We start from the raw sequence: 26,602 nt of genomic DNA, 5'->3' as shown, positions 1-26,602 counted from the left end.
AAACTGGCTGTTAGTTAATTTAGATTTCCTTGTGAAGTTATTAAAGAAACAATACTTGGTGTATTTCTGTTAAATTCTACTACGTATTCGTGATTCTCGTTCATGCGAATAGAGATCTTAAAATTAGGGTTCTATCCAAGGTAACACGCCGGCCGTTGTGGCCGTGCGGTTCTAGGCGCTTCACTTTGGAACGACGTGACCGCTACGGTCGCAGGTTCGAATCCTGCCTCGGGCATGGATGTGTGTGATGTGCTTAGGTTAGTTAGGTTTAAGTAGTTCTAAGTTCTAGGGGACTGATGACCACAGATGTTGAGTCCCATAGTACTCTGAGCCATTTGAACCATTATCCTAGGTAACAGGATTATAGTTCTATAATGTAGTTTCCACACAGATTCCACACCGTTACAAGACATTAAATTACACAATAACAACTATATTTCAAAATAATCACTGGGATTTGCAGTTTAAATTGATGATCACTCTATGCGTCAATCGTACAGTCTTGGGATGCCGGCGTCGTCAAATGTTGTAATCTTGTGGAAACATTGGTCGGCGACAACAATAATGTAGAACAGCTCTATATCCGAAGCTAGCGACAACTTATTAATATTGTGTTGTAGCATAAGCTCTTGTCTCGGTTTTCGTCCCTACCCCCTGCAAGTCATGAATATCAGGCTTGCGAGAATCTCCCATGCTGCTAAATTAACTCACTCCTCGCAAATGAACACAAGCATAATCTGCCGTTTTCGAATCTACCTCGCTGTGCAAATCTCCTGTTAACACCGCAGCCCGCGAACGAATTCCGCCTGTCTGACTAGCGCGCTCTCTCGTGTGGCATGTTTCGCATTCACTGATGGGATGACGCACCCGTCCCAGCCTCTACAACTCTCTTTACTCTGTCGTATTCCAGTGACTATCTATTATCATTATAAGCATTGAATTTTTTCTATTAAAGTGTACTTTTTCCAAAACGCACTAAAAGCGGTAAACCTTATATTTGAGGTGGAACATTACAAATACACATAGATACTTGAAAATAGAATGTTGTTAGCAGATTATGGCCATAGGGTACTGTCATCAGTGAGTAATAGCCAGTGTTGTCTAGTTGCTGTTCAAATGAGTACCGGTACTCATTTTTTAGCTATGGAATTCTGTTCCCGAGAACAAATGCGTAAAATGTGAATACAGTTTTCAAAATACAGGCAATGCAGTAATCTGGCCAACTGCGAAAAATTCTTAAAACATTGGGTATTTCAGTTACACATGTGAGTAATTTTCCCAGTTCTTAATACACATAAAAATAACTTTGATGATCACTGCAGGAACAGTAAGTACATATCCATGGTACCAGGTACTGACCTCATTTACATTTAACAAGGAAGAATAAATTAGAACTCAAAAACAGCATTTGTACAATAATTCGCGCAAGAAGGCTGAAGAGATCAATAAAATAAAATTTAAATGAGTTTTAAAGAAGTACCTGTTCAGCAATATATTTCTTACAGCGAAGATTTACTTACGTAACAGTGTGTTGGGTTTGGTGAAAACAGTAGCATACACATATTCGAAACGTAATACCCCTACGCTGCAACCACTCTCGTTTACTATTGGCTGTTCGTTTCAGTTCCATGTAATTCTCACACGCTTCCTCTTCTAGATGTCTTCCAAATGCTTCAACCTAGGCCGTTGTCTTCTTTATTGTCTCACCACTCTTACTTCAAGAATATTACATATCGATATTTTTTCGATAAGAATCTGTATGTATGTCTATATATCAATATCGAAATGGCAATATCAAACGCCAATATTTTTATTTTTATTTTTTCCGCAATTTTCGGTAAATATTTCAAATTGTTCATTTGAAACAGTAATAGAAAATAATTTTTAGTTTCACCATGTGAAAAAGTCATACTACTTTTTGCGCTTGCATCACGTCTAATCTTTCTCTTTGGCTGTGTGCAGCACCAGCAAGTATAGGTGACACAAAGAAGTGGACCGATTGCACTTGGGGGCCGAGGGAAAAGGGAAGGTGGCGGTGTAAATGGAACAACAAGATTCCCGATATGAAGAAGTAGCGTTAAAAAAAATTAACGGAACTAGTGTGTTATTTCCTCTCATCAGCGCTCTTCAAAAACAGCTGCTGAAAATGAACAAAAATCTAAATAACAAGACTGGTCTTGGTGGTTGGAGACGTGTGAGGGGAAATGTTGATGTAATCGGCGCTCGGCGCTACCAACTGAAACTGCAACGTTTAACTTCACCATGCAGTTTTGAAACTACAACTGCTAGGTCGTTGGGGTTGGCAGAATTGAAAAAACAGGGAAATCGTCATAAAGTACTCTGGACAAATCCCATACGGATCGAAACTGGACGACGGACAACTTTTATCGCGGCACTTACATGCAGTTACCATTGTTAGCAAAGTGGATATCGCCAAGCATGAAATTGCATTGTTTTCCTTTCAGTTCGTGTTCTAAGGGGGATAGGCAGGCTGCTGGCTTGTTGATGTACGGAATATATAACAATGAATCAATACTTGAATATACAACTCTAAAACGGGCATTTTATTTACAAGTGCAGCCGATATTTTTATAGGACGGTACATAAATATTTTTTCTTCGATGTAACGATATACACTCCTGGAAATGGAAAAAAGAACACATTGACACCGGTGTGTCAGACCCACCATACTTGCTCCGGACACTGCGAGAGGGCTGTACAAGCAATGATTACACGCACGGCACAGCGGACACACCAGGACCCGCGGTGTTGGCCGTCGAATGGCGCTAGCTGCGCAGCATTTGTGCACCGCCGCCGTCAGTGTCAGCCAGTTTGCCGTGGCATACGGAGCTCCATCGCAGTCTTTAACACTGGTAGCATGCCGCGACAGCGTGGACGTGAACCGTATGTGCAGTTGACGGACTTTGAGCGAGGGCGTATAGTGGGCATGCGGGAGGCCGGGTGGACGTACCGCCGAATTGCTCAACACGTGGGGCGTGAGGTCTCCACAGTACATCGATGTTGTCGCCAGTGGTCGGCGGAAGGTGCACGTGCCCGTCGACCTGGGACCGGACCGCAGCGACGCACGGATGCACGCCAAGACCGTAGGATCCTACGCAGTGCCGTAGGGGACCGCACCGCCACTTCCCAGCAAATTAGGGACACTGTTGCTCCTGGGGTATCGGCGAGGACCATTCGCAACCGTCTCCATGAAGCTGGGCTACGATCCCGCACACCGTTAGGCCGTCTTCCGCTCACGCCCCAACATCGTGCAGCCCGCCTCCAGTGGTGTCGCGACAGGCGTGAATGGAGGGACGAATGGAGACGTGTCGTCTTCAGCGATGAGAGTCGCTTCTGCCTTGGTGCCAATGATGGTCGTATGCGTGTTTGGCGCCGTGCAGGTGAGCGCCACAATCAGGACTGCATACGACCGAGGCACACAGGGCCAACACCCGGCATCATGGTGTGGGGAGTGATCTCCTACACTGGCCGTACACCACTGGTGATCGTCGAGGGGACACTGAATAGTGCACGGTACATCCAAACCGTTATCGAACCCATCGTTCTACCATTCCTAGACCGGCAAGGGAACTTGCTGTTCCAACAGGACAATGCACGTCCGCATGTATCCCGTGCCACCCAACGTGCTCTAGAAGGTGTAAGTCAACTACCCTGGCCAGCAAGATCTCCGGATCTGTCCCCCATTGAGCATATTTAGGACTGGATGAAGCGTCGTCTCACGCGGTCTGCACGTCCAGCACGAACGCTGGTCCAGCTGAGGCGCCAGGTGGAAATGGCATGGCAAGCCGTTCCACAGGACTACATCCAGTATCTCTACGATCGTCTCCATGGGAGAATAGCAGCCTGCATTGCTGCGAAAGGTGGATATACACTGTACTAGTGCCGACATTGTGCATGCTCTGTTGCCTGTGTCTATGTGCCTGTGGTTCTGTCAGTGTGATCATGTGATGTATCTGACCCCAGGAATGTGTCAATAAAGTTTCCCCTTCCTGGGACAATGAATTCACGGTGTTCTTATTTCAATTTCCAGGAGTGTATTTCCCCGATATATCGACATTCAATAAAAACATTCTTATAAATATCGATGTATCGGATTCCGGATATTTTTAAGAATGTCAGCAGTCTTGGTGTGAATACTAACTCGAACTCCCCAAAACAGTAACGCAAATTTAAGTGAATGAAAATTTAAATGTTCAGTGGTTCCAAATAGTATGCCTCCGAAAGTTAGACACCGATTGCTTTGAAATTTTGACAGAATGTTGGATTTAAATACGAGCGCGTTTCTATATACCTATTAGAGCGTCATATGCCATATTAATACAGTTCGTAAAGCAGATATGTTGTTAGCAAAAACTTCATGTTCCACTGTTGAAAACAAATATCCGAAAGTTCTTCGCCAGTTCCCTTGATGTTTCCACACAAAGTTGCATTCAAATATATAGGTATATAAATACACATGATAATTTTTACACAATACTCTAATGAACATACAGACGGGCGTAGTTTATATATTTTTAGTAGATGTAATATATAAATTGTGGTGTCACCGCTAGACACCACACTTGCTAGGTGGTAACTTAAATCGGCCGCGGTCCTGTAGTACATGTCGGACCCGCGTGTCGCCACTGTGGGATCGCAAACCTAGCGCCACCACATGGCAGGTCTCGAGAGACTGAGGAGACCTCGTCCCCAGTTGTACAGACAACATAGCTAGCGATTGGACGTGCTAAGCCTTGCTCTCATTTGCCGAGAGATAGACAGTAGAATAGCCCTCTGCTAAGTTAAATGGCGACCACCTAGCAAGGCGCCATTTGTATCAGTGCCAATAGCTTACGAGTATGCAGGAGATATGTATTCCAACAAGAGAATAAAGTTAAGTATTAAAAAAGCTACGTATTTTTCTTTAGTGCATTTATAAGTCTCATGTTCCAGACTTCACGCCCGTCTGCGTTAGCTTTGCGTGCCCTATCGGCTACAGCATTGTGTCTGGGCTGTATGGTCTAGACACAACATAAATATATGTAGTATGCAACAACGAAACATTGTTAACCATCAGGAAGATTCTATTTATGGTTTATTGGATTATAATTAGAATACTGCTACAGAATCTGAATATGGAAGATCAATAAGTGAGACTCAAGGTCAAAGAGAGGGAAATGTGGAGATGGACAGGGGGAGGGCAGGAGCGGATGGATGGGGAAGATGGTCATAGAAAGGTGGAGGAGGTGATGGGCAGAGATTTTGGGGGAGAGAGGGGACTAGAGGAGATGGGGAGGAAGACACTGACAGAGGAAGGGAGAGGAGGTGATGGACATAGGGGTTGAATGAACGGAGCTGGTAGGGGGAGGGGGAGAGGGGGAAGAAGGAGTTTAGGACGCATATTTAATTGCCTTGCATATTAGAAACGTGCGTGTTCTCTTTTCTTTCCTTTCCACTTAACCAGACTGAATTACATCAGGGAGGATCGGGGGTAGCTAGTAAACAACAATAATAAAACATCTCTGTAACTTGACACTATACTTTAGTGCTGTAAAGTTTCATTTAACTTTTTTATTTTCTGGAATATATTAGTAAAAAAACTCTGTAATGTATAATAACATCACGTTATGCTCTTTGCGAGGTCAACTTCTCACTCGTTATGGAGAGTTCTGATTCAATTTTTCACTCAATCAAATGAGAAGTTGCTGTACACAAAACATAAACGATGAGATCCTGATGTCATCTGATAGAGTCTGTAGTGAATGGAGTCACTGCCAGTGAGAGATGAGTTTACAGTGTAGAACTAGCGTTTCACAGTATCAAATAGCTTCTTCTCAAACGGCACATAGAAATAAAGTGAATGAAGCTGCGTTGTTATGAAATGCTTGGCACTGAAATCTGGACGGAGGCTCCAGTCTCCATGGGGCTAATGTGGTCTAGATTTTTATGTGGTTTCCCTATATGTATTTGAGACAAATTCCGCCATGGTTCTTGTTGCAAAGCCGTGGGCAACACTCTGTCTCGTCCCAGTCAAATTAGGCCAGTAAGTGCGTAAAAGTCTTTATGTGCGTGTCAATATTTTAGTCGTGTCTTCTTGAACTATTATGTCATGACGCTTTCTGCATACTTGTATAAATAATCCATGGATGAATAAAACTGCTACTATTACTAAGTCTTGGATCACCTTCCCCACCACGGCATCTATGCGTCCGTTACTTTCGTATCAATTTTTAAACAACACCTAAATATTCGAGTATTGTGATGCGCTTGAGAAGTAATCCATTAATATTGTACTCTAATTTATTATTTTCCTTACTTTGTATATTATCTTACACAAACTGACAGTGCACACAGACAGTATCTCTTACGTGTATCTCTCTGGTTATTTCCTTCCTGTGGGGTTTCTCGATGAACGAAAGTTGCATTATACAATTACATTCATGGCACCGAAGGTGAAACGGAGCTATGATGGACAATATCAGACCATAATTGTGCAGATAGAGTACAAATTGTCTGGGTATCTGTAGCATTACAAATTAAATTCTTGTCGAGAGCGTGTAAATGTGTGTAGAAATATCGAATTTATTGTTACACAATCAGTTACCTACTTACAATGTTGTAAAAATAAATTAGAGCAAATAGATTTACGTTACGTGCTGCGAGTAACACGCTTATAAACCTTTGCACTGAAAATGGAAATTTAATGCAGTGTTTTCGTTTGTCTTTCAGGAAAAACTGTACTTCTCTTACAACGTTTGGGCACCTACTATCGAACCGGATATCGAAGGTGCTTTCGTACGAGAGTCTCCAATTCGGACTGTGAGTGCAGGCACTTTCAACAGAGTGCCCATCATGATCGGCGTTACATCTATTGAGAATGGTAAGTGTACGTAACGAGCGTGTCTCGACTACGACAAACCACGGTGTAATGTGACGGGCTGTCAAGCTACTAAAGTCACCGTTTAAAAAATGGTTCTACGCTGTATTCCTATTATCAGAATTGCTTCGTTCTTCTTTTTATTACAATGCTTATCAACTAAAGGGTATTTGGGATCATGCTCTGATGCGCCAAGACACTATACCACCTACTTAAAAACACGTTGGACCACTTCTGGAGCGCAATTCAGCAGTGATTCTGCGTGGTATGAATTCGACAAGTACTTGATGGGTTTCCAGAGGTTTGTGGCAACAGATGCCTACGCACAGGTCACACCCTTCCCGTAATTTACTGGCAGTAGGTTTGTAGGCGCGGACCTGGTGATCGATAGCGTCCCAGTTTGGTTCCATCTGATTCAGACAAGCCGAATTTGTTGGCCAAGGCACCAACGCCAGTTCACTATCACACTCCGCAAATCACTGTAGCACGATTCCGACCCTGTGGCACCGACAGCTCTCCTGCTGAAAGATGCCGTCGCCGTTGAGGGAAGTGGTTACAGGTGTTCCCTAATAATATTCACGTACTGCTGTTATGGTGCGTTCGATTACTACCGCAGGTCCCATGGAAGCCCAGATGAATGCCGCCCATAATACTGCTCCCACCAGCCTGCGTCCGGGACCCCTATGTGTTTCGAGCAGCCGTCTGCCTGGATGGCGGCGTATGTGGACACGACCATCGACCTGGATTAACAATAAACCGGATTCATCCGATCAACCTTCGCTATCCCATTGATCCGCGGTCCAAACTCGGTGATCCCGTGTCCACTAATTGACGATGTTGTTGTGTCAACGTGGGAACACTTAAGAGCCTGCTGCTGCGGAACATTATCCTCAACGCTGTACACAGAATTGTGTGCTCCAAAATACATGTGGCTGCGCCAGCACTAACCTCTGTCGTCAGATCTGCCACAGATCGCAGTCTATCCTGTTTTAGAGAGCGGGCAACCTTCCGATGTTGTGTTCTGTGATGAGGTAGGGACGCAAACTTCTTGTCGCTTATTCGTGATTTTAGCATTCTTCAACCACTTCGCAATAGGTGCTCATGACAGCAGCACGCAAAAATCCTACGAGTTTCGTCGTTTCCGAGATTCCCGCTCCCAGGCACCGGGCCACAACAAATGGTTCAAATGACTCTGAGCATTATGGGGCTTAACATCTCAGATCATCAGTCCCATAGACTTAGAGCTACTTAAATCTAACTAACCTAAGGACAGCACACACATCCATGCCCGAAGCAGGATTCGAACCTGCGACCGAAGCAGCAGCGCATGCCGGTGTGGCCGTGCGGTTCTAGGCGCTACAGTCTGGAACCACGTGACCGCTACGGTCGCAGGTTAGTTAGGTTTAAGTAGTTCTAAGTTCTAGGGGACTGATGACCTTAGAAGTTAAGTCCCATAGTGCTCAGAGCCATTTTTGAAGCAGCAGCGCGGTTCCCGACTGAAGCGCCTAGAACCGCTCGGCCACAACGGCCGGCCGGACCACAACACCCTGGCTTTTGTCAAAGTAGCTTAAGTCGTCGGATTTCCCCTTTTGCGCAACTTATCGTTCCTAGAATGATTCCCTATCCGTCTCTGTTCCACTCCTATGCTTCTCTTACCATGTCATCTGGCCTCAACGTCACCAGGCAGTATACAACCTTGCGGTGGACAGTGGTCATAATGTTTTGGCCTATTAGTGTATTTCCGCAGCTTCTCAGATGGCTCAGCTACTGAATTGCTGTTAATTTGTCCAACTGCCTATTTTGTTTCAGGCGAGCCGCCCTTTTTCTTCCATTTCCTCTTCTGCCTACCATTATCGGCACCAGATTGCTATCTTTCGTTTCGCTTGATATGTCCTAAATGCGCAACCTCTCTCTTCCTAGCTAATTGACTATTTCTCAGTCTCTGGAAAGTTCTTTAAAGACTTCATTTGTTATTCTCGATCTCCATGGTATCTTAAGTAATCTGGGGTATGTCCGGACCTAAAGGTATTTTATTTATGGGGTTTACTTTTAAAGGCGAAGCTTCTACATAGGAAATTTTAAACTGCAGTCCTTCAAACGTGTAAGAAGCTTTCTTTTTTGTTAAATTATCTCTCCTCTTATATGAAAACAGACGAATCTTAAGATTATATTAGTGTCTTATGTCCTTATAATTATATGTTCATCAAATAATAAAACGCATATCACCATAAATGACACATAGTAGTAATTTTTCATTACTTTGAGCCAGCAGAATTGAACTGGTGGTGAATATTACGTCTCTAGTTGGCCTATGCGTGCACTCCACCTCATTCACAGGTAATGACATCACTGTCATTTTCAAGAGTTCTTCAACTCACAGATAAATGGCACTGTTATCGTTTTTCTCAACGGTATTCAGAAGCGATTCTGTTGAAACTAAAAACAAATTCAGCAGGCATTGTTTTTCGCTCCCTTAGATTCTACGTAGCCTAGGAAAAGAAATATTATTCTTCATTAGTGTATAAAAAGAAGAAACGCAGAAAAAAGTGTTGCCTTACAATATTAACATTGTGTCTGAGTTTAGAAACCAATTAAAGGTCTCTGATACTATAATGGTTTCTTTTTCTGTTTGGTGCCGGCCGAAGTGGCCGAGTGGTTCTAGGCGCTACAGTCTGGAACCGCGCGACCGCTACGGTCGCAGGTTCGAATCCTGCCTCGGGCATGGATGTGTGTGATGTCCATAGGTTAGTTAGGTTTAAGTAGTTCTAAGTTCTACGGGACTGATGACCTTAGAAGTTAAGTCCCATAGTGCTCAGAGCCATTTGAACCATTTTTTTCTGTTTGTTGATGATGAATAGGTCCAGTGATTTGTTGTGTCTTATTATGTTGACCAGCTGTGTAGGTAGTGTACAGTGCGTTAACAACAACAGCTTGCAACGTAAGACAATGGTGTAGATATGTCGAAAAGAAGAATAGATGAAGTCGAGATGGAGGAACAGATATGTCACATTTGTGGCTTGTCAACCTGGGAAACAACCTGAAGTAGACCAACAAAAGCCACCTAAGCTACAGTACATACGCGCCGTGCGACAGTTTGCCTAAAATTATCCCTGAATACTAAACGCTTCCTGTTCTTGAACGTTCGAAACGTAAAATTGACGGCTGTGTAAATTTTACTTCAAAATATAGTGAATGTTAATACCACAAAATTAACAATTAAATCAATTTTTTATCTGGCGTTCTAACTATGTAAATACTGTGGCAGTAAGTATTAAGTTTTTATCGAATTGTAAACGTAAGTAGTTCTAGCATAATGTTTACAAAAGTTTCTTTTTCTTTCATTACGCGCAAGGGAAAGTTTAAATACATAAGGTTAACGAAATATCCGACTAAGACGAAAGGATATTGAAACATTTCGCACGACAGTCGTGTAGGCTTGAGTAGGCCAGTTTCAGCTTGTTTCCCGGTCTGATAGACCGTAAGTATAACATACCAAATTTGTCATCTCGACTTCACCACTGTGGCACGTTGTAAACAGTTATCGAGTATGACCGCATCGGTATAGTGCATGTCGTTGATCCGTATTCATTATATAAGAAAACTCAATTTCGATGCAAGTTGCTACGTTGCTGGCTGCAAAGGAGGAACATTTATGTCGGTCAACAGAGGCCTGTAAAGTAAGTTTTTATATAGACTTCTAAGTACAGATAAGAGCTGAATGTTTTGTGACATATGCTGTAACAGTATTGTAAATTATAATCACATGTTTAGGGGTGTAAACTATTCTTGAAAGAATAATGTGTCAATACAGCGTTTTATGAAACTTCGTCTGTACTTAGGTGCAACCGTATGTAACCATCTTTATTTGTATGTATTTTATTTATTTGACAACACCGTCTTCGTCTCATTCTATGCATATTATATTTTTATATTTTATTAGACGTGTTTCAAATTTTGTAGTGAATACCGTCACTCTCGGCGATGCAAGCAAAAGACACTTGTATTTCTATTACAGATTGTTGATACTGTTTATAAAGTTGGAAACTAGGATTTTACGTGGTATAAACGTATGAATCACAGGTAAGGCATTGAAGATGAAGTCTCTCAGTAACTCCACGATCGCTTTAAGCCATGGATCATATTCACAATAGATATTTACGACTTTCATATAGTGTATGCGAATGTTAAGAGTCGTTTGGTGTTGTGGGTCGTGAGATAGATGTTACAGTTTTTGACAAATTTATTCTTAAGGTATAATTAACTGGTTTAGGAAATCAGTGTACATCATACTCATTGCTGAGTGATGAAATTTTATAAAACAGTAACACTTGACGATTTCATCATGATAAGTGAACAATAAAGTCGGTGAGACCGGCTCAGAAAGTAAGATAAGAAGATATGGATTACTAGTACTACTGCACATTTTAATTTTTCGATGAGTCATTAATAACACGTTGTTTCATCTAGGGGCCAATATTCTGAATGAAACAGACGTTGTTGCCAACCTCAACGAAAATTTTGAAGCTGTGGTGGGGCCATGTCTTCATCTACAGACGACGAATGAACAGACGCAAGCAGCACTTACAGTTAGGAATTTCTATTTTGGCAACGAAACTATCAGCCTAGATAATCCTGAGCCTTTGGTCCAGGTAAGTAAATGCTTTGATAATTAAAAATTCAATCCAAAAAATGTTATGAAACTTGTGTTTTGGTTATGACTTGTGCAATGGGAAGAATGTGGACTTGTATTCTGGAGAACTGTTGCTCAAATTCCAGGCTGATAACGAAGGTTAAGATTTTCCTTGAATTTGCGAAATCATTAAAGGTAAATGGCGGGATGATTCGTCTGAATAGGCATTTTTAAGTTTCTTCGACATTCTTTCCCATTCCGAACTTTGAAATGAACCTTCAACTGAGTGGTAAGTAGACAAAGGAAAGATCCTCCAGTCATGTGGTATGTTAAGATGCGAGTAATCGAAAAGTTTCGCGTACATATTATGTCGCGGCTGAGAGCACATTTTAATAGCCATGGGATTATTTCGCATAATCTGAGTGATTGCTGCAAGAAAACGTAATTACTTTGATGTTAAACACTTTCATTTATCGATCTCCCATCGTTGGGTATCTCTTACTACTTTTCCATGACCTTTTGACAGCGAAAGCGCAAAGAAAAAAATTAATGCGCTCGAACTTCTTCTGATACAAGGATAGATTCTTTCTCTAATGCGGGAATGATTAATGAAAGAGCCAACATGAAGCTCAAATCGTTTAGTCATTGAACACTGCGGTTGCAAACCTATTCAAAACGGCCTCCTGTGAAAATGCTAACTTACAGTTACGTTTAATTAATTACATTTAACTGGGTATTTCATATACTGCTACCAAATAGAATACTTTTATATAACTCATTAATTATTCAGAGAATAATTTATATGAACAACACATTATGTTTCCAACCAAGGTAAAGATGGTTAAAATAGTAAGTGACCTTGTTCAGACAAAAGGGGGATTCCGACACTTTCCTATATAAAAGATAAATGAAAAGCCGTGTAAGCAGCACCTTAGAAAATAGCAACAAATCTCTGGTATTATATGTTTTTAGAGTACGGTGTTATTGAGTAGACAAAGGGAGTCATATTTTCCACTTTTTTTTTAGAAAAATATACTTTCATAGCTCGTCCTCCATCTCAAATAACCTCGTCGTGGACTGTATATTAGACCATGAGCTTCCGTCTTCCTGCGTAAGCAACAAGTGGTATTAGTAATACTACGTTACGAGCATGGTTACGAGTGTCTACTTCCTTACAAAACACCTCTAAATAAGTTTATTTGTAGCTGTCTGTCCTCCATATCGTTGACGTTATCATAGCTAGATAGAGGCGCGCAGTGAAAATGACGCACTGCTTAGTAAACAAATTATTTCACAGTTTTTCATACTTACTTCTGTCTGTAATGCGATGGTAATGGTTTATAGGGTATCCGATGCTTAATTCACACTTTTCATAGATACTTCAACATCAATGCAAATAACCTTTCCTTCAACTACCACAGACTTGAGTAGCTGCAAAAGTGTATCATCAGCTTATGGTGACTTCTTGGTTTCAGATCATTGAGTGCTGTGTCAGACTATGAATGCATCACTGGCTCACCTATTCTTTCTACATCAGCTAATAGGAAGGCACCATAGATTTTCAACCCTATGGCATGTTGAAGCTTTGTAGCCATACCGAGCAATGTCAGCTGGTAACGCACTGCCACTAAGCACCGGAAGCAGGGCTCACATCCCCAGCTCAGCAATATGTTATCGTATCAGTAATAATCGATTCTATAAAAAAATAGATATTGAAGTCATTTACCCGAAGATGGAACATAACATCGTCAAGTTGCCGTCTTTCTAAGTCCGTACGACTGTGAGATTTGGGACACATTTTCTACGAAATGACTCTGCTACGTGGCCATCTCGCTATAAATAGCCATAAACAACAGTTAACTGATCAGAACGTTACATGTTAAAGACAATTAGACATGAAGTCTGTCACAAACAGAGCAGAGAAGACACGCAGACAGAGAAACAGCAGTGGAAAATTTGTTAAAAGTAAACAACCATCAGCACTATATCAGCAGCTACGTCTAGATATGCATTTACATGACCACTCCGCAATTAACGCTTAATTGCGGGGCAGGGGGTACAGAGAACCACTTTCAGAGTATTCCCCGATCGATCCACTCCCGAGTAGCACACGGGAAAAGAGAAACCTAAATCTTTCCGTGAGAGGTGTAATTTCTCTTGTTTGTTATGACAGTCGTCTCTTCCTATGTTGGCGGGAGTTAAAAAAATATTTTCGCATTCGGAGGACAAAGTTGGTGAGTGAAATTTCATGAATCGGTTTCGCCGCAACGGAAAACGCCTTTGTTTCTATATTTGCGGGTATCATATTGGTGACAATCTCTCGTATTTCACGATAATACGAAACGAGCCGACATTTTTTGAACTTTTTAGATATATACCGTTAATATATCTGTTGCGATGCCCCCCTAAGTGAACTGCCACTAAAACACAGTCTTTGACTCGTCTTCCCAATAGTTTTTGTTTTATGGTTCCAATTTAAACAGTAGGAAATTGTAATCGTAAGATATTTAGTTCAATGAACGATCTTCAGATTTGTGCAATTGATCGTTTAACCATAACTGAACGGAAATTCTTGTATAAATGTAAATATCGAATGGCGTTCTTGGCTGAGGTATCCCACGGGATAGGTTCAGTCGTCTGTCGGAAGGCTGTTCTTCCTCCGCTCACGCTTGACCCTTTTCTTGCGGATGTATGAAATTTGTTTCGTAAGTGTGCGGAGTGTAGCTGTGCAGAGTAAAGCATACGTGGTGTACTGTTATGCTTGTGTTGTTTGATGAAGATGAGATATGCACCAAAGGAGTTTCTGAGCTTAATGTCCCTTCTCAACGGTGGGATCACAACCGCAACTATCACACTCCCTCATTTCATGATACACTCTGAGGTGGTCTGGAATTTAATCCAGCACACTCGACGGCTAAATACTTTAATTCAAAATGGCTCTGAGCACTATGGGACTCAACTGCTGAGGTCATTAGTCCCCTAGAACTTAGAACTAGTTAAACCTAACTAACCTAAGGACATCACAAACATCCATGCCCGAGGCAGGATTCGAACCTGCGACCGTAGCGGTCTTGCGGTTCCAGACTGCAGCGCCTTTAACCGCACGGCCACTTCGGCCGGCTACTTTAATTGAACACCAGGATTCGAACTGACTTACTTCCGAGGCTAGGACACCACAGGCGTGCGTTATTGACCTCGACTACAGTGGTGGGTAGGTTGCGAGCTAATACCATTAATATCCAAATGAATATAAATTTTAACGTGGCTAACAGTCTGAGAGCTATTAATTTCTGTACCCACTCAATAGAAACTTCAATTACTTGGTGCCAAAGCAAGCGGAAAAGCTGCCACATGGTTCAAATGGCTCTGAGCACTATGGGACTTAACATCTGTGGTCTTCAGTCCCCTAGACCTTAGAACTACTTAAACCTAACCAACCTAAGGACATCACACACATCCATGCCCGAGGCAGGATTCGAACCTGCTACCGTAGCGGTCACGCGGTTCCAGACTGTAGCGCCTAGAACCGCGCGGCCACACCGGTCGCAAAAAGCTGTCAGATACTAACCATGAAGTAGTAGATCCCGTGCCACATTTTCAGCTCTGAGAAAACGGAAAGCAATTAAATAACTGCGCAGTCTGACTGCGCTGAAACATTTAAGACTGCAGAGTTCCCGAAAATTATAAAGCAGTGTAGCGGTCAGCTCTCGGGTGAGACGTTTTGGGGGCATATAAGCTGATCAGGTGATGTTGTGACGCTATCTGTGCGGGAGGCCGAGCTGGGGAACAGGTGTGGACGGCTGTCATCGGCTGTAAGGCGTCGCTGATACAGAGCTCTCTGGAATCGTGCTTGTTATACGAATACATGTGTCAGTTCTTTCGGACATGTCTGAAAGAACAGACACCACACCTTCATATAAATGATTCACCTTGATGGGCAATGAATCAACAAACTTCAGTCAGCTGAGGCACCAGCCTATCCTGGCTCACCGGCAGCCTGTGCGGCCCACCCCAGTCTTTCAGACTGGCGTGCACTTCAGCGGGTGCCAGCAGCATATCACGGACGGCGGATGTCGTGAAGCTGGAGGCCCAGGCCCCGTACCAGCAATACAATGTAGGGCCAGGCTCATCGACACCTTGTTCAAACTCGGGGGCTGTCGAACAGTAATGGCACCTTGCATGGCCCTTCCACTGGTTAAGTCCCACTACAGTCCGCTGGCTGTAGTCTCGGAGGTGAAATCTTCTCTCGGCAGCTAGCAGCACATCACGAATCGCCATTTACAGTATGTAACAAACAAAGCTGTCATGGCAGGCTTTATATATCTGATCATCAAGATGTTCATAACAATCTGAAGATAGATTCTATCCGAAACGCTTCAAATATAATCATTGGTGTATCAGTTGGTGGTTTCTTATTGAGTGACCAATACAGCAATTGTGCAATACTCCTACTGATTTGCAGTATTGTTCCATTATTCCTGCTTGATTTTATGTCACAATTACAAGCCCCTTGTGTCACATGATATGAGGCGGATCTGATTTCGTGCCATTTGCTCCAAGTAATAACTTTAAAAATTTATATGTGCATGTCGTTTACTTGCAAGTGTCAGCTCATGTTAAATAAGCACATTTTACAACTGACGCTGTTCACCTGATGTGACTTGAAACACAATAACTTATTAAATAATTGATTCAACCATGGCTGTGTGTATATGTTTCCACATAAGATCATACCCACGTGCATAATTCAAGTCCGTAGCTTGTATTTCGAATTTACCGCCTACGACGTTCACATCTTACGCAAACAACTACCTTTTATGCATAAACCCAAACATGTTTCAGAACCTCTGTCCCAAAGCCACTAGATAGTCAGTATTCATTTCTGTGATACGTTTCAAGTAACAATTACCCTAATGACATTATGTCTAAAAATCTGTTCTTGTCTCTTGTTGTCATTACCTTCATTTTTCTATTATTGGGTTATTTAGGACCCACTGTACATTATTAGGCATCGGTAACTTGTCACCTGCAACTAAATTATGTTACTGTGCATTTTGTTGGCGAATGACTTTATTTCCAAACACAATTCTGTTGTGAAAAAGTATCTCGTGACTATAAAAAAATGGTTCAAATGGCTCTGAGCACTATGGGACTCAACATCTTAGGTCATAAGTCCCATAGAACTTAGAACTACTTAAACCTAACTAACCTAAGGACACCACACACACCCATGCCCGAGGCAGGATTCGAACCTGCGACCGTAGCAGTCCCGCGGTTCCGGACTGCAGCGCCAGAACCGCTAGACCACCGCGGCCGGCTCTCGTGACTGTATTTTGTGATTATTTAAAGACTGCTTTCAAAATATCTTTTTTCCTCTGCAGTCTCATTTGTTCTTGAATCACAGACACAACATCGTAGGTATTTGCGGAACCTCATTAGCAATTATCTCATTCGGTTTACAAAACACGTTATTAATAAAGCTGTTGTGCGCCCAGCCCTGTTGATGTTCATTTGTTATATCCGTTTGGCACCAGATCTTAACATTTACTTGTAATTGCTCTTCCTATGTATGTCTGTCTGTCTGTGTGTGTGTGTGTATGTGTGTGTGTGTGTGTGTGTGTGTGTGTGTGTGTGTGTCTGTGTGTGTATTGACTTTTTGGTAGAGTTCCTTTTGATGACATACGTAGTCTGTAATGGCATAGTGTAGTGTTGTTGTTCATAATCTGTCTTCCTTCTGCTAATGGATTCTGAAAGAACAGATTTATGATATCGATATGGTAGGATTTTAGCATTTTTAAATCACTTTCTGTTGCAGTTGAGTTATGGTTATGGGTTAATCAGTGGGCACCAAATGTGCTATTAGAGCTGATGCCTAATAGAGCTGTAAGACGTTCTGAATATTTGGTTTTAAACTTGCTGCATGTTTTCACTCTGTATAATGAATGATAAGAGTTACATATAAGTTGAAATATGTCTGATCCGTTGGATCTGTCTGTGGTTATTTTCTGTGTTCCAAAGCTTTTCTATGCTGTGTTCTTTGTGCTGTGTCCTATTTGATGTAGCTGTTTCCTTAACATATTGCCTATTTTGTAAACTACTTTATTATTGTAGGTGAGTATGTGCCATTTTTATTTCTGTATTGGTTCTTGCTATGTTTGAATATGAAGTTACGAATGTTATTATATGCGACCATAGTAGCCTGTGCTCTCAGTAATGCAAGAATCCATTGATGCTCTGCAAGCACAACTTGATTCTTGTCGTACTTTGTTCGATCGCGATATAAGAGAAACTATAAAATAACTTTCTGCCATTTTTATCCTCATTATGCTGATATGTCTACGAGAAAGAATTTGTAGTGGTATATGCATGATTTAATGCTATTAATAATCATTGAATTCGATGAAATTGTTAACCTGAAATAATTAAACAGTAATTAACAATTATTGTAATGTTTAACGATGTTCTGTGTCAGTCTGACACTAAAACTAATTAAGATGTTGATCGCTCGTTTCCTACTGGCGTATTTTTGTACCTGCATCTTCGCACTTTCTTTCCAAATATTCATTTTAATACGACTTACAACTAAATTGCTATGCCTTAATGCTACAAATCGTCAGATAATAGAGATATACAAAATAATAATTTCGGTACATTGCACGATTCATATTGTGTCTTGTGTGCGATCATTGTGTGTTGAGTTTTTAGGTATTGTTGCGCAAGGTCTTATGGGCACATCTTAGAGCATCATCAAAACTCACAGTAACAATTCTCAGTTGCAGATGACAAGCTGCCAATATCCAACTATGTACAAAGTGTCCTAAATAACACAATAATGTAGAAAAATGAAGGTAATGACAGCAACAGACAAAAACCCTTTGCAGGTCTAATTCCGCTGGAACAACTATTACTTACAACAAATTAGCATTTTACAAAATTAAGTAAGGAATTCCCACTCGCACTGTCAAAGATGTGCTGAAACATGTTGGAGGTAATACCAGTATGTAAAAATCAGTTATTTGCATAACTGGTAAAACTGATATCCAGTAATTTTTTTCGCTAACATGGCTACTGCAAGATCTGCAAATTTTGAATGTATTTGGAAAGTAAGTCAAGAACATTCTGTACACTCGGCAGTAACACATATGTCTCATTTTCTTACAGCTTAAGGTGGACCTAGATTTCTTCAATCCCACTGATGCACTCGTCAGGAAAATAGTGGAAGTTACCGATCTACCAGTCTACTACTACGAGTTCGACTACCGCGGAGAGAACGTACCTACAAACGAATGGGGTAAGTGAATAAAAACTCGACACCAATTGCCATTTTATTTTGCACATCACTTGTTTCGGTCCCGAAGGGCATTATCTCAGCCTTCGTCACTCATGACACTTGAGATAATCATACTTGACATTGGCTTTGGGGGCCGAAACCGAAACTGCGTGATATAAATGTATCTGGTGTTGAAATTACGTCAAAATCATTCCCTATAATTGAGGATGTCCTGTGTCTCCATCTAGATCATGTCAGACACTCTGGACAAAAAAAATTCAGATCCTTATTACAGTATTACCTTCAGTTGTTTCTAAGTTTAGTTTGGGAAATTTTCGCTAGTTCACGTTATTAAGGTTAGGATGTTCTTAATATGAAATAAGGAATAACCTTGCCAAAATTAGTACTACAGTTGTGACGCACGGATAACAGCTTATGGTATATATGTAAACAAGAACACATGAAGAACAAGGGGGTAGGGGTGGGGCGGGAGGAAGATGGTCAGAAGAAAGCAAGAGAGAACACAGTGAACGTATGAAGAGAATTTGGGAGAACGAAGAAAGAAGACGAAACCAGGACTATTCAAGTTCAATCGCTCTCTTCAAAGGGAATAATCGAAAATAATAATAAATAATATATATATATACTCGTCAGAGTTGAGCTTCTTCTTTCCTCTGTTGACAAAACAAAAGGCTTGTCTGTAACCAAAGTGCCATACGGAACCTTAGATAGTAGTCCTGATGTCTCTGATGCACTCCAAGTCTTCCAGACCTGAATATTTGCATCAGGGAAAGCTTCAAGGCCACCATAATCTGCATGATCCCCCCATACACTTTGTGTAAACATACCGCTGCAATGCATATCCGACGTTATTATCGTCGCCGTTGGAGGTGCAGTGTGCATGTGTGCAAGTGCTTGAATGCAATAGTCATTGACCTTGCTGGCCAATTCAATAAGCAGCAGCTTATTGGTGGTCCAAAAGACTTTTGTGAACTGGGAATTCAGTTCATTTGTGATGTTTGTGCTGTGAGTGGAAGCAGTACCTGGTTGACCTTGCTGCTATGTGGGGGAATCATGCACATTATGGTGGCCTTGAAGTTTTCCCTGATACATATAATCTTGATTGGAACACCTGGACTATAACAGACAGTACAGGACTGCTAGCTAAGGTCCCGTATGGTACTTTGGTTCAAGATAAGCCCTTTGTTTTGTCTACTGGAAGAAAGAAGAAGCTCAACTTTGAAGAGTACTTGTTTATTTGGGCCAAAGTAGGCAATAACGATTGTAAAATAAGGATTGTAGGTGACTGTATGCTGTATTACAGACAATAAAGTTGACCTTTATATCAAAGTTTTGTATCGGCCAGGTTCCCAGAACTCCTGAAGACAGACGTTGACTGCGAATACTGTAACATTGAGACCAGTCTCTTTGACTGTTCAGAGATGTCACTAAACCCGCCGAAAGATGTAAACAACCACACATGAGAAACGCCTATTAAATTGAGGGTGTCCGGCAGCCGATTAGTTCCTGTCATTCGAACGGGAAAGAGGTACATGGCTCGTGTTGTCTGTAGTTCGACCATGCCTAGACTGTCAATACCGCTGTACGATCGCGTCCGCATTGTTACTTTGTGCCAGGAAGGGCTCTCAACAAGTGAAATGTCCAGGCATCTCGGTGTGAACCAAAGCGATGTTGTTCGGAAATACAGAGAGAGAGGAACTGTCGGTGACACGACTCGCTCAGGTCGCCCAAGGGCCACTACTGCAGTGGATGACCGCTACCTAAGGATTATGGCTAGGCGGAACCCTGACATCAACGCCACCATGTTGAATAATGCTTTTTGTGCAGTCACTGGACGTCGTGTTAGGAACAAACAGTAAGCAACAGGCTGCATGATGCTCAGCTTCACTCCCGACGTCCATGGCGAGATTCATCTTTACAACCATGCAGCGAGATACAGATGAGCCCAACAACAAGCCGAATGGGCCGCTCAGGATTAGCATCACGTTCTCGTCACCGATGAGTGTCGCATATGCCTTCAATCAGAGAATCGTCGGAGACGTGTTTGGAGGCAGCCCGGTCAGGATGAACGTCTTAGACACAGGTTTCAGAGAATGCAGCAAGGTGGAGGTCCACTGCTGTTTTGGGGTGTCATTATGTGGGGACGACGTAAGCTGTTGGTGGTCATGAAACGCGCAGCAATGGCTGCACAATACGTGAACGCCATCCTTAGACCGATATTTCAACCACATCGGCAGCATATTCGCGAGGCATTCGTCTTACTGACGACAATTCGCGTACCCAACGTGCACATCTTGTGAATGACTTCCTTCAGGATAACAACATCGCTCAATTCGAGTGGCCAGCATGTTCTTCAGACATTAACCCTATCCAACATGCCTGGGATAGATCGAAAAGGTCTGTTCATGGATGACGTGATCCACCAACCTCTCTCAGAAATATACGCCGAATTGCCGTTGAGGAGTGGGACAATCTGGACCAACAGTACCTTGATGAACTTGTGGAAGAGGACGTGCTATTGGCTATTAGAGGTACCAGTGTGTACAGCAATCTGGACCACTACCTCTGAAGATCTCGGTTTATAGTGATACGACATGCAATGCGGGGATTTCGTAAGCAATAGAAAAGGTGGAAATGATGTTTATGTTGATCCCTGTTCCAATTTTCTGTGGAGGTTTCCGAACTCTCGGAGCCGAGGTGATATATTTTATATATACTATGTGATCAAAAGTATCCGGAGACCCCAAAAACATACTTTTTTATATTAGGTGCATTTTGCTGCCACCTACTGCCAGATACTCCATATCAGTGACCTCAGTAGTCATTAGACATCTTGAGAGAGCAGAATGGGGTGCTCCGCGGAACTCACAGACTTCGAACATGGTAAGGTGATTGGGTGTCCTTTGCGTCATACGTCTATAAGCGAGATTTTCACTACGCTTAACATCCCTAGGTCAAGTGTTTCCGATCTGATAGTGAAGTGGAAACGTGAAGGGACACGTACAGTACAAAAGCTTGCAGTCCGACGTCGCCTGTTGACTGACAGAGACCGCCGACAGTTGAAGAGGGTCATACTGTATAACAGGTAGTCATCTATCCAGAACATCACTCAGGAATTCTAAACTGCATCAGGATCCACTGCAAGTACTATAAGAGTTAGGCGGGAGGTGAGAAAACTTGGATTCATAGTCGAACAGCTGCTCATAGGCCACACATCACGCCGGTAAATGACTAGTGACGCCTCACTTGGTGTAAAGAGCGTAAACATTGGATGACTGAACAGTGGAAAAACATTGTGTGGAGTGATGAATCACGGTAAACAATGTGGCGATCCGACGGCAGGGTGTGAACATGGCGAATACCCGGTGTACGTTATCTGCCAGAGTAAAATTCGGAGGCGGTGATGTTATGGTGTGGTCGTGTTTTTCATGGAAGGGTCTTGTACCTCTAGTTTTCTTTTGCGTGACAGTATCACAACACAGGCCTATATTGATGTTTTAAGCACCTTCTTGCTTCCAACTGTTGAAGAGCGATTCGGGGATGGCGATTGCATCTTTCAACATGATCGAGCACCAGTTCATAATTCACGGCCTGTGGCGGATTGGTTACACGACAATAACATCCGTGTAATGGACTGGCCTGCACAGAGTCCTGACCTGAACCCTATAGAATACCTCTGAGATTTTTTGGATCGCACCTTTCTCAGTGCAGCACTCCGTGAAGAATGGGCTGCCTTTCCCCAAGAAACTGATGTAACGTATGCCTGCAAGAGTGGAAGCTGTCTTGAAGGCTAACGGTGGGCCAACACCATATTGAATTCCAGCATTACCGATGGAGGATGCCACGAACTTGTAAGTCATTTTCAGCCAGGTATCCGGATACTTTTGATCACATAGTGGATATATATCTAAGCAACAACGAGATAGGATAATAAAAACGTGTCGGGTATTATGAAACCATAATAAAATACAAGATGCGTCATAATTAATGGCGTAAAAGCATGCAGTTGAAATTAAATGAACTAAGAGCACAAACGTCTGGTAAGCGAGGGTTCTAAAACTTTAAGAGGTATTGGTACTTCTTCCTCTTCCATACTGCGAAACAAATCTGCTCAACCACCGGTACTAGTTTAGACCAATAAAAGGAAAAAAGAGTCCATTTAATTTGGGATCTGAAGTGCATACCTATAAGGCTATGAGTAGCTGTTGATCTTCGCTACTGCGAAAGACGTATGTTCAATTGAATAGCTCTTCACGTTTGCATTGTAGAGCCCACATTTACTACACTTTCTTGTTTCTAGTACCGTGTACTATCAACTGTCTGCATTTACGACATTAATTATACCTGTTGGAAATAAATAGTCTCAAAGACTTATACACAAGAAATGCTGCTGGGGATAATAATGACGCAATAAGAGCAGGGTGTACGCGTAGCGTGAAATTCAAATAAATATTTCTTTTATTAGGTAGTTATATGTAAATACACCATAAATCACGCGAGTGCATTCGGCCGAACAGAAGACCGAAGCCCCCTTGGTGTGTCCTTACGTTACTCATTTTTGGGAATGTTGAAGGCTGAAGTTTCTCATGATGACAAAATGGAAAAAGCGATCTATATTTAACTTGATGAAACATTTTATAGCCAAGATCGCATTAATTAATATTTATTATTGACGACCGGTTTCAATAGCTGGAAGTGTCATCTTATGATCTTCAAAATTTACTGTCTATAAATTGAACACGATTTACGAAAAAAAATTGAAGATCAGCAGATGGCAGTATCAGCAACTGAAAACGGTCGTTAATAATAAATATTAATGAATAGGATCATGAGTGTGAAACGTTTTATCAGTGTTGAAGGCATACGTCAACAACCCCAATGTGTCATCCCATGATTTTGATGGTGTCAAGCAATAATCGCACTGCAAGGGTTCCCATTGGCCCTCTCAGCGAATGAGGGGTTCAGATAATAACCAGTGGTGATAGAATACCTTACCTGTAATACAAAACAAAACTGCTTGAATGGTACTGAAAATGGTAGCGGCGTCCGATATCAAAATTTCGTAAAGTCCACTGACATCAAATAATCATTTTACATAACCGAACGCCGCCTTTGTCGTGGCTGCACAGGTGGGAAACAGCCAAGAAGCCCTCGAAAAATATCCACACTTATTGGTTTCCGGAACTTGAGTGAGACAACCACCACATTTGTCTGCTAGCTGCGAAATCATCACATATTGCTTGGTGTTCTGCGAAGGTGTACTAATAGAACATATTCTACAGGTCCGTATCGTCGTTCTTATGCTGAAATCCACACCCTTAAAAGTAAGCTCCTCAGAAATATTGACACAAGTATTGTATACCTCTTAGAGTAACTGATGAGAGTAGGCCAAAAGTGTCATGATAAGCTCAGCGTGGAGTGTAATCTTAGGGCGGTAATAGAGTGCGTTTCAACACACAGTCGAGTCCTTCAACAGATACGGTTTAGCCTCTTCACCGCTGGCCAAGCTGTTTGTTACCTGCTCCTGGGTTTCAGTCTCCTCCTGATACCTACTGATACCCTTTAACAGTGCGGGAAACATATGTAAAACGAAATGGAATTAGCGTATTTACAAGCTTCAACAGGAAATCGGCGGTGCACTCACTACCAATACACTGCAAAGTTTCACCTTTTAAGATACATGAACATCTGCATCCTGTACCGTATGACACAGACAGTCAATTCATTGTAACGTCAATAAAGCACAAAAGTGTTCTACTTTGGGAGTGAAGTACAGAGCACACAATTCAAGGCAATGCATAGGCGCTGCCGGGACACTTCGGTACAAAAACTCTCGAAGTACCAGGATCAAAAGTGACCGTAATGCTCCTGTGTACACTGGCCAACTAGACAGCCAATGGGCTAACAAAGAGAGGGCTCTGAGTGTTTTTATTTTTCCTCAAAAATTCTCGGAGCGCCTTGCTTTGCAGTTTTGCAAGTCTCTTAAATACGCTAAAATGAGATCCATGTTTCGTCCTCCTTCTAAGCCGCCAGCCGCCAAGTGTCTCTCTTATGACGCCGGCCAGGTGAGCCACTCTTTCCGCTCATTTCGGCAAGACCCCACGTGTTGGCTCCAGTCATTCTGAAGTGGACACCGGTGGCGCTAACTGCGGCCTGCCCTGATGATTCCAGTGCCCTTTTGCTCTCAGAGAGAAAACTTCTTGCAGCTTTGGCGCCACCTGTGGTTCCGGACAGGACTACAACCGTGCCGCGATAATCACGGCACAGTGGTATCGTCCCGTATTTTATAATGATTAGCCCCTGTGCTGTGCAAAGTAACGCTAAGAAATGGATGAGCGAAAGACTCTCATTGGTACCAGTTTTATAGAAGAATACATTGATGTTCATATCCTTGTATTAAATGTATATTAGATTCTTCTGGGTTTCGACCAGAGGAATGTCGCAAATGAAATGTGTGTGATGTGCAGATTCACAAGGACGTAGGTTGGCTCGCCTCGATGATTTGACTGCGCAGCTTTGCTAAAAGAAAGTAATCTTGAGCTGCACTCCTTACCCAACTGCCACGGTTCGCGCGGTTCCCTCCGTCGGAAGTTCAAGCCCTTCCTCGGGCACGGGTGTGTGTGTTGTCCTTAGCGTAACTTAGCTTAAGTTATATTAAGCCTTTGGACCGATGACCTCAGTAGTTTCGTCCCATGGGAACTTACCACAAATTTGGCGGCGGGCAGTGCGCTTGCACTATAAACTCTGCTACTGTTTTTCTCAAAGGCTAGGTGACTGCTTTGTAGATTCTTATTAATGGTGTACAGCGAAGTGTTACAAGACTCCAGATTAATTAAGATTTTTTCCTTGAGAAAGAGATTTCTTGGTTCAGTATCAACCTACCTTTCCCAAATTAATGAGGGACGTCATTCTCACACTGTTGTTGCACTCTATGTAATTACTTAAGGTACAGGTGCAGCCCGTCATGCAGTGCTGCGACCAGTTACCTGTGATCGGTACACGTCTCTGTTTCAGGCGTTGAACACGGTGGAGAGCAAGGATTCCTCTTCCTCCATTATAATAACGACCTCAATTACAACTTGGACCCACAATCTGAAGAGGATCAACTGCGGAGGAACATGCTGCGTCTATGGACCAACTTCGTAAAATACGGGTATGAATACTTCATCTTACTAAATAGGATTGGTACAAAAGTTTGATTAACAGAGGAGATCAGGGGATCTCCATAGCTAAGTCCAAATATGTGGCGTCTGCATGTAAATAATTATTGAAGGGTTTTATATTGTTTCAGTGATCTGTAGTATTTGTCGTTCTTATGTAATGTATAATGCTACATTTATCAAACAACTATTACAACTTATAGAAATAAAATCACATTTTCGGTCTTCCACATTACAAAGATGAGATATGGAACGCACCGATGTTTTACTTTAGTAGTCCTCCTCAGGATATCATTATCAGTGTGTAATGTGCCAAAATTTACCGGCAAAAATTTTATTCTGTTTTTTCTTGAAATCGCTAATTAGAAATTACGAGAGTGCCTAATTTATGTGAAATTCTACAGAAGATGACTACAAACTGAAATTTTTCACTATGCTAACGAAATGGGTTTTGCTTTTCATATTCCTTCGGCAAGAGATTCCCTTATTTAGCTGCTGCAGAGACTACTTGGTAGTACATACAGAAATGCGTGTCGGAACCTGAAGTTGAGTGCGACCGCCTAATCTTTTATGTCGCACAAATACATTTCAAGACGAAAGCTTGTTGGACTCTCTGCTTTTCATTTGCTTGCTTTGAGCAGTTA

The 26,602-nt window shown here is 42.2% G+C and overlaps 1 protein-coding gene across 1 annotated transcript in view; it reads left to right on the top strand.

The window, feature by feature from the left end:
- Window positions 1-26,602, top strand: part of LOC126251827 (juvenile hormone esterase-like) — an 81,000-nt gene that overhangs the window by 41,940 nt on the left and 12,458 nt on the right. Inside the window, exons 6-9 of the mRNA XM_049952489.1 lie at window positions 6,730-6,880; window positions 11,345-11,526; window positions 18,669-18,798; window positions 25,813-25,951. Of these exons, the coding sequence (XP_049808446.1) occupies window positions 6,730-6,880; window positions 11,345-11,526; window positions 18,669-18,798; window positions 25,813-25,951 (602 nt within the window). The remainder of the gene's footprint in view (window positions 1-6,729; window positions 6,881-11,344; window positions 11,527-18,668; window positions 18,799-25,812; window positions 25,952-26,602) is intronic.

The sequence above is a fragment of the Schistocerca nitens genome, chromosome 4, assembly GCF_023898315.1.
Source record: "Schistocerca nitens isolate TAMUIC-IGC-003100 chromosome 4, iqSchNite1.1, whole genome shotgun sequence".
Lineage (NCBI taxonomy): Eukaryota > Metazoa > Arthropoda > Insecta > Orthoptera > Acrididae > Schistocerca > Schistocerca nitens.
Note: the sequence above shows the minus strand (reverse complement) of the source record. Positions and strands in the feature narration are given on the sequence as shown.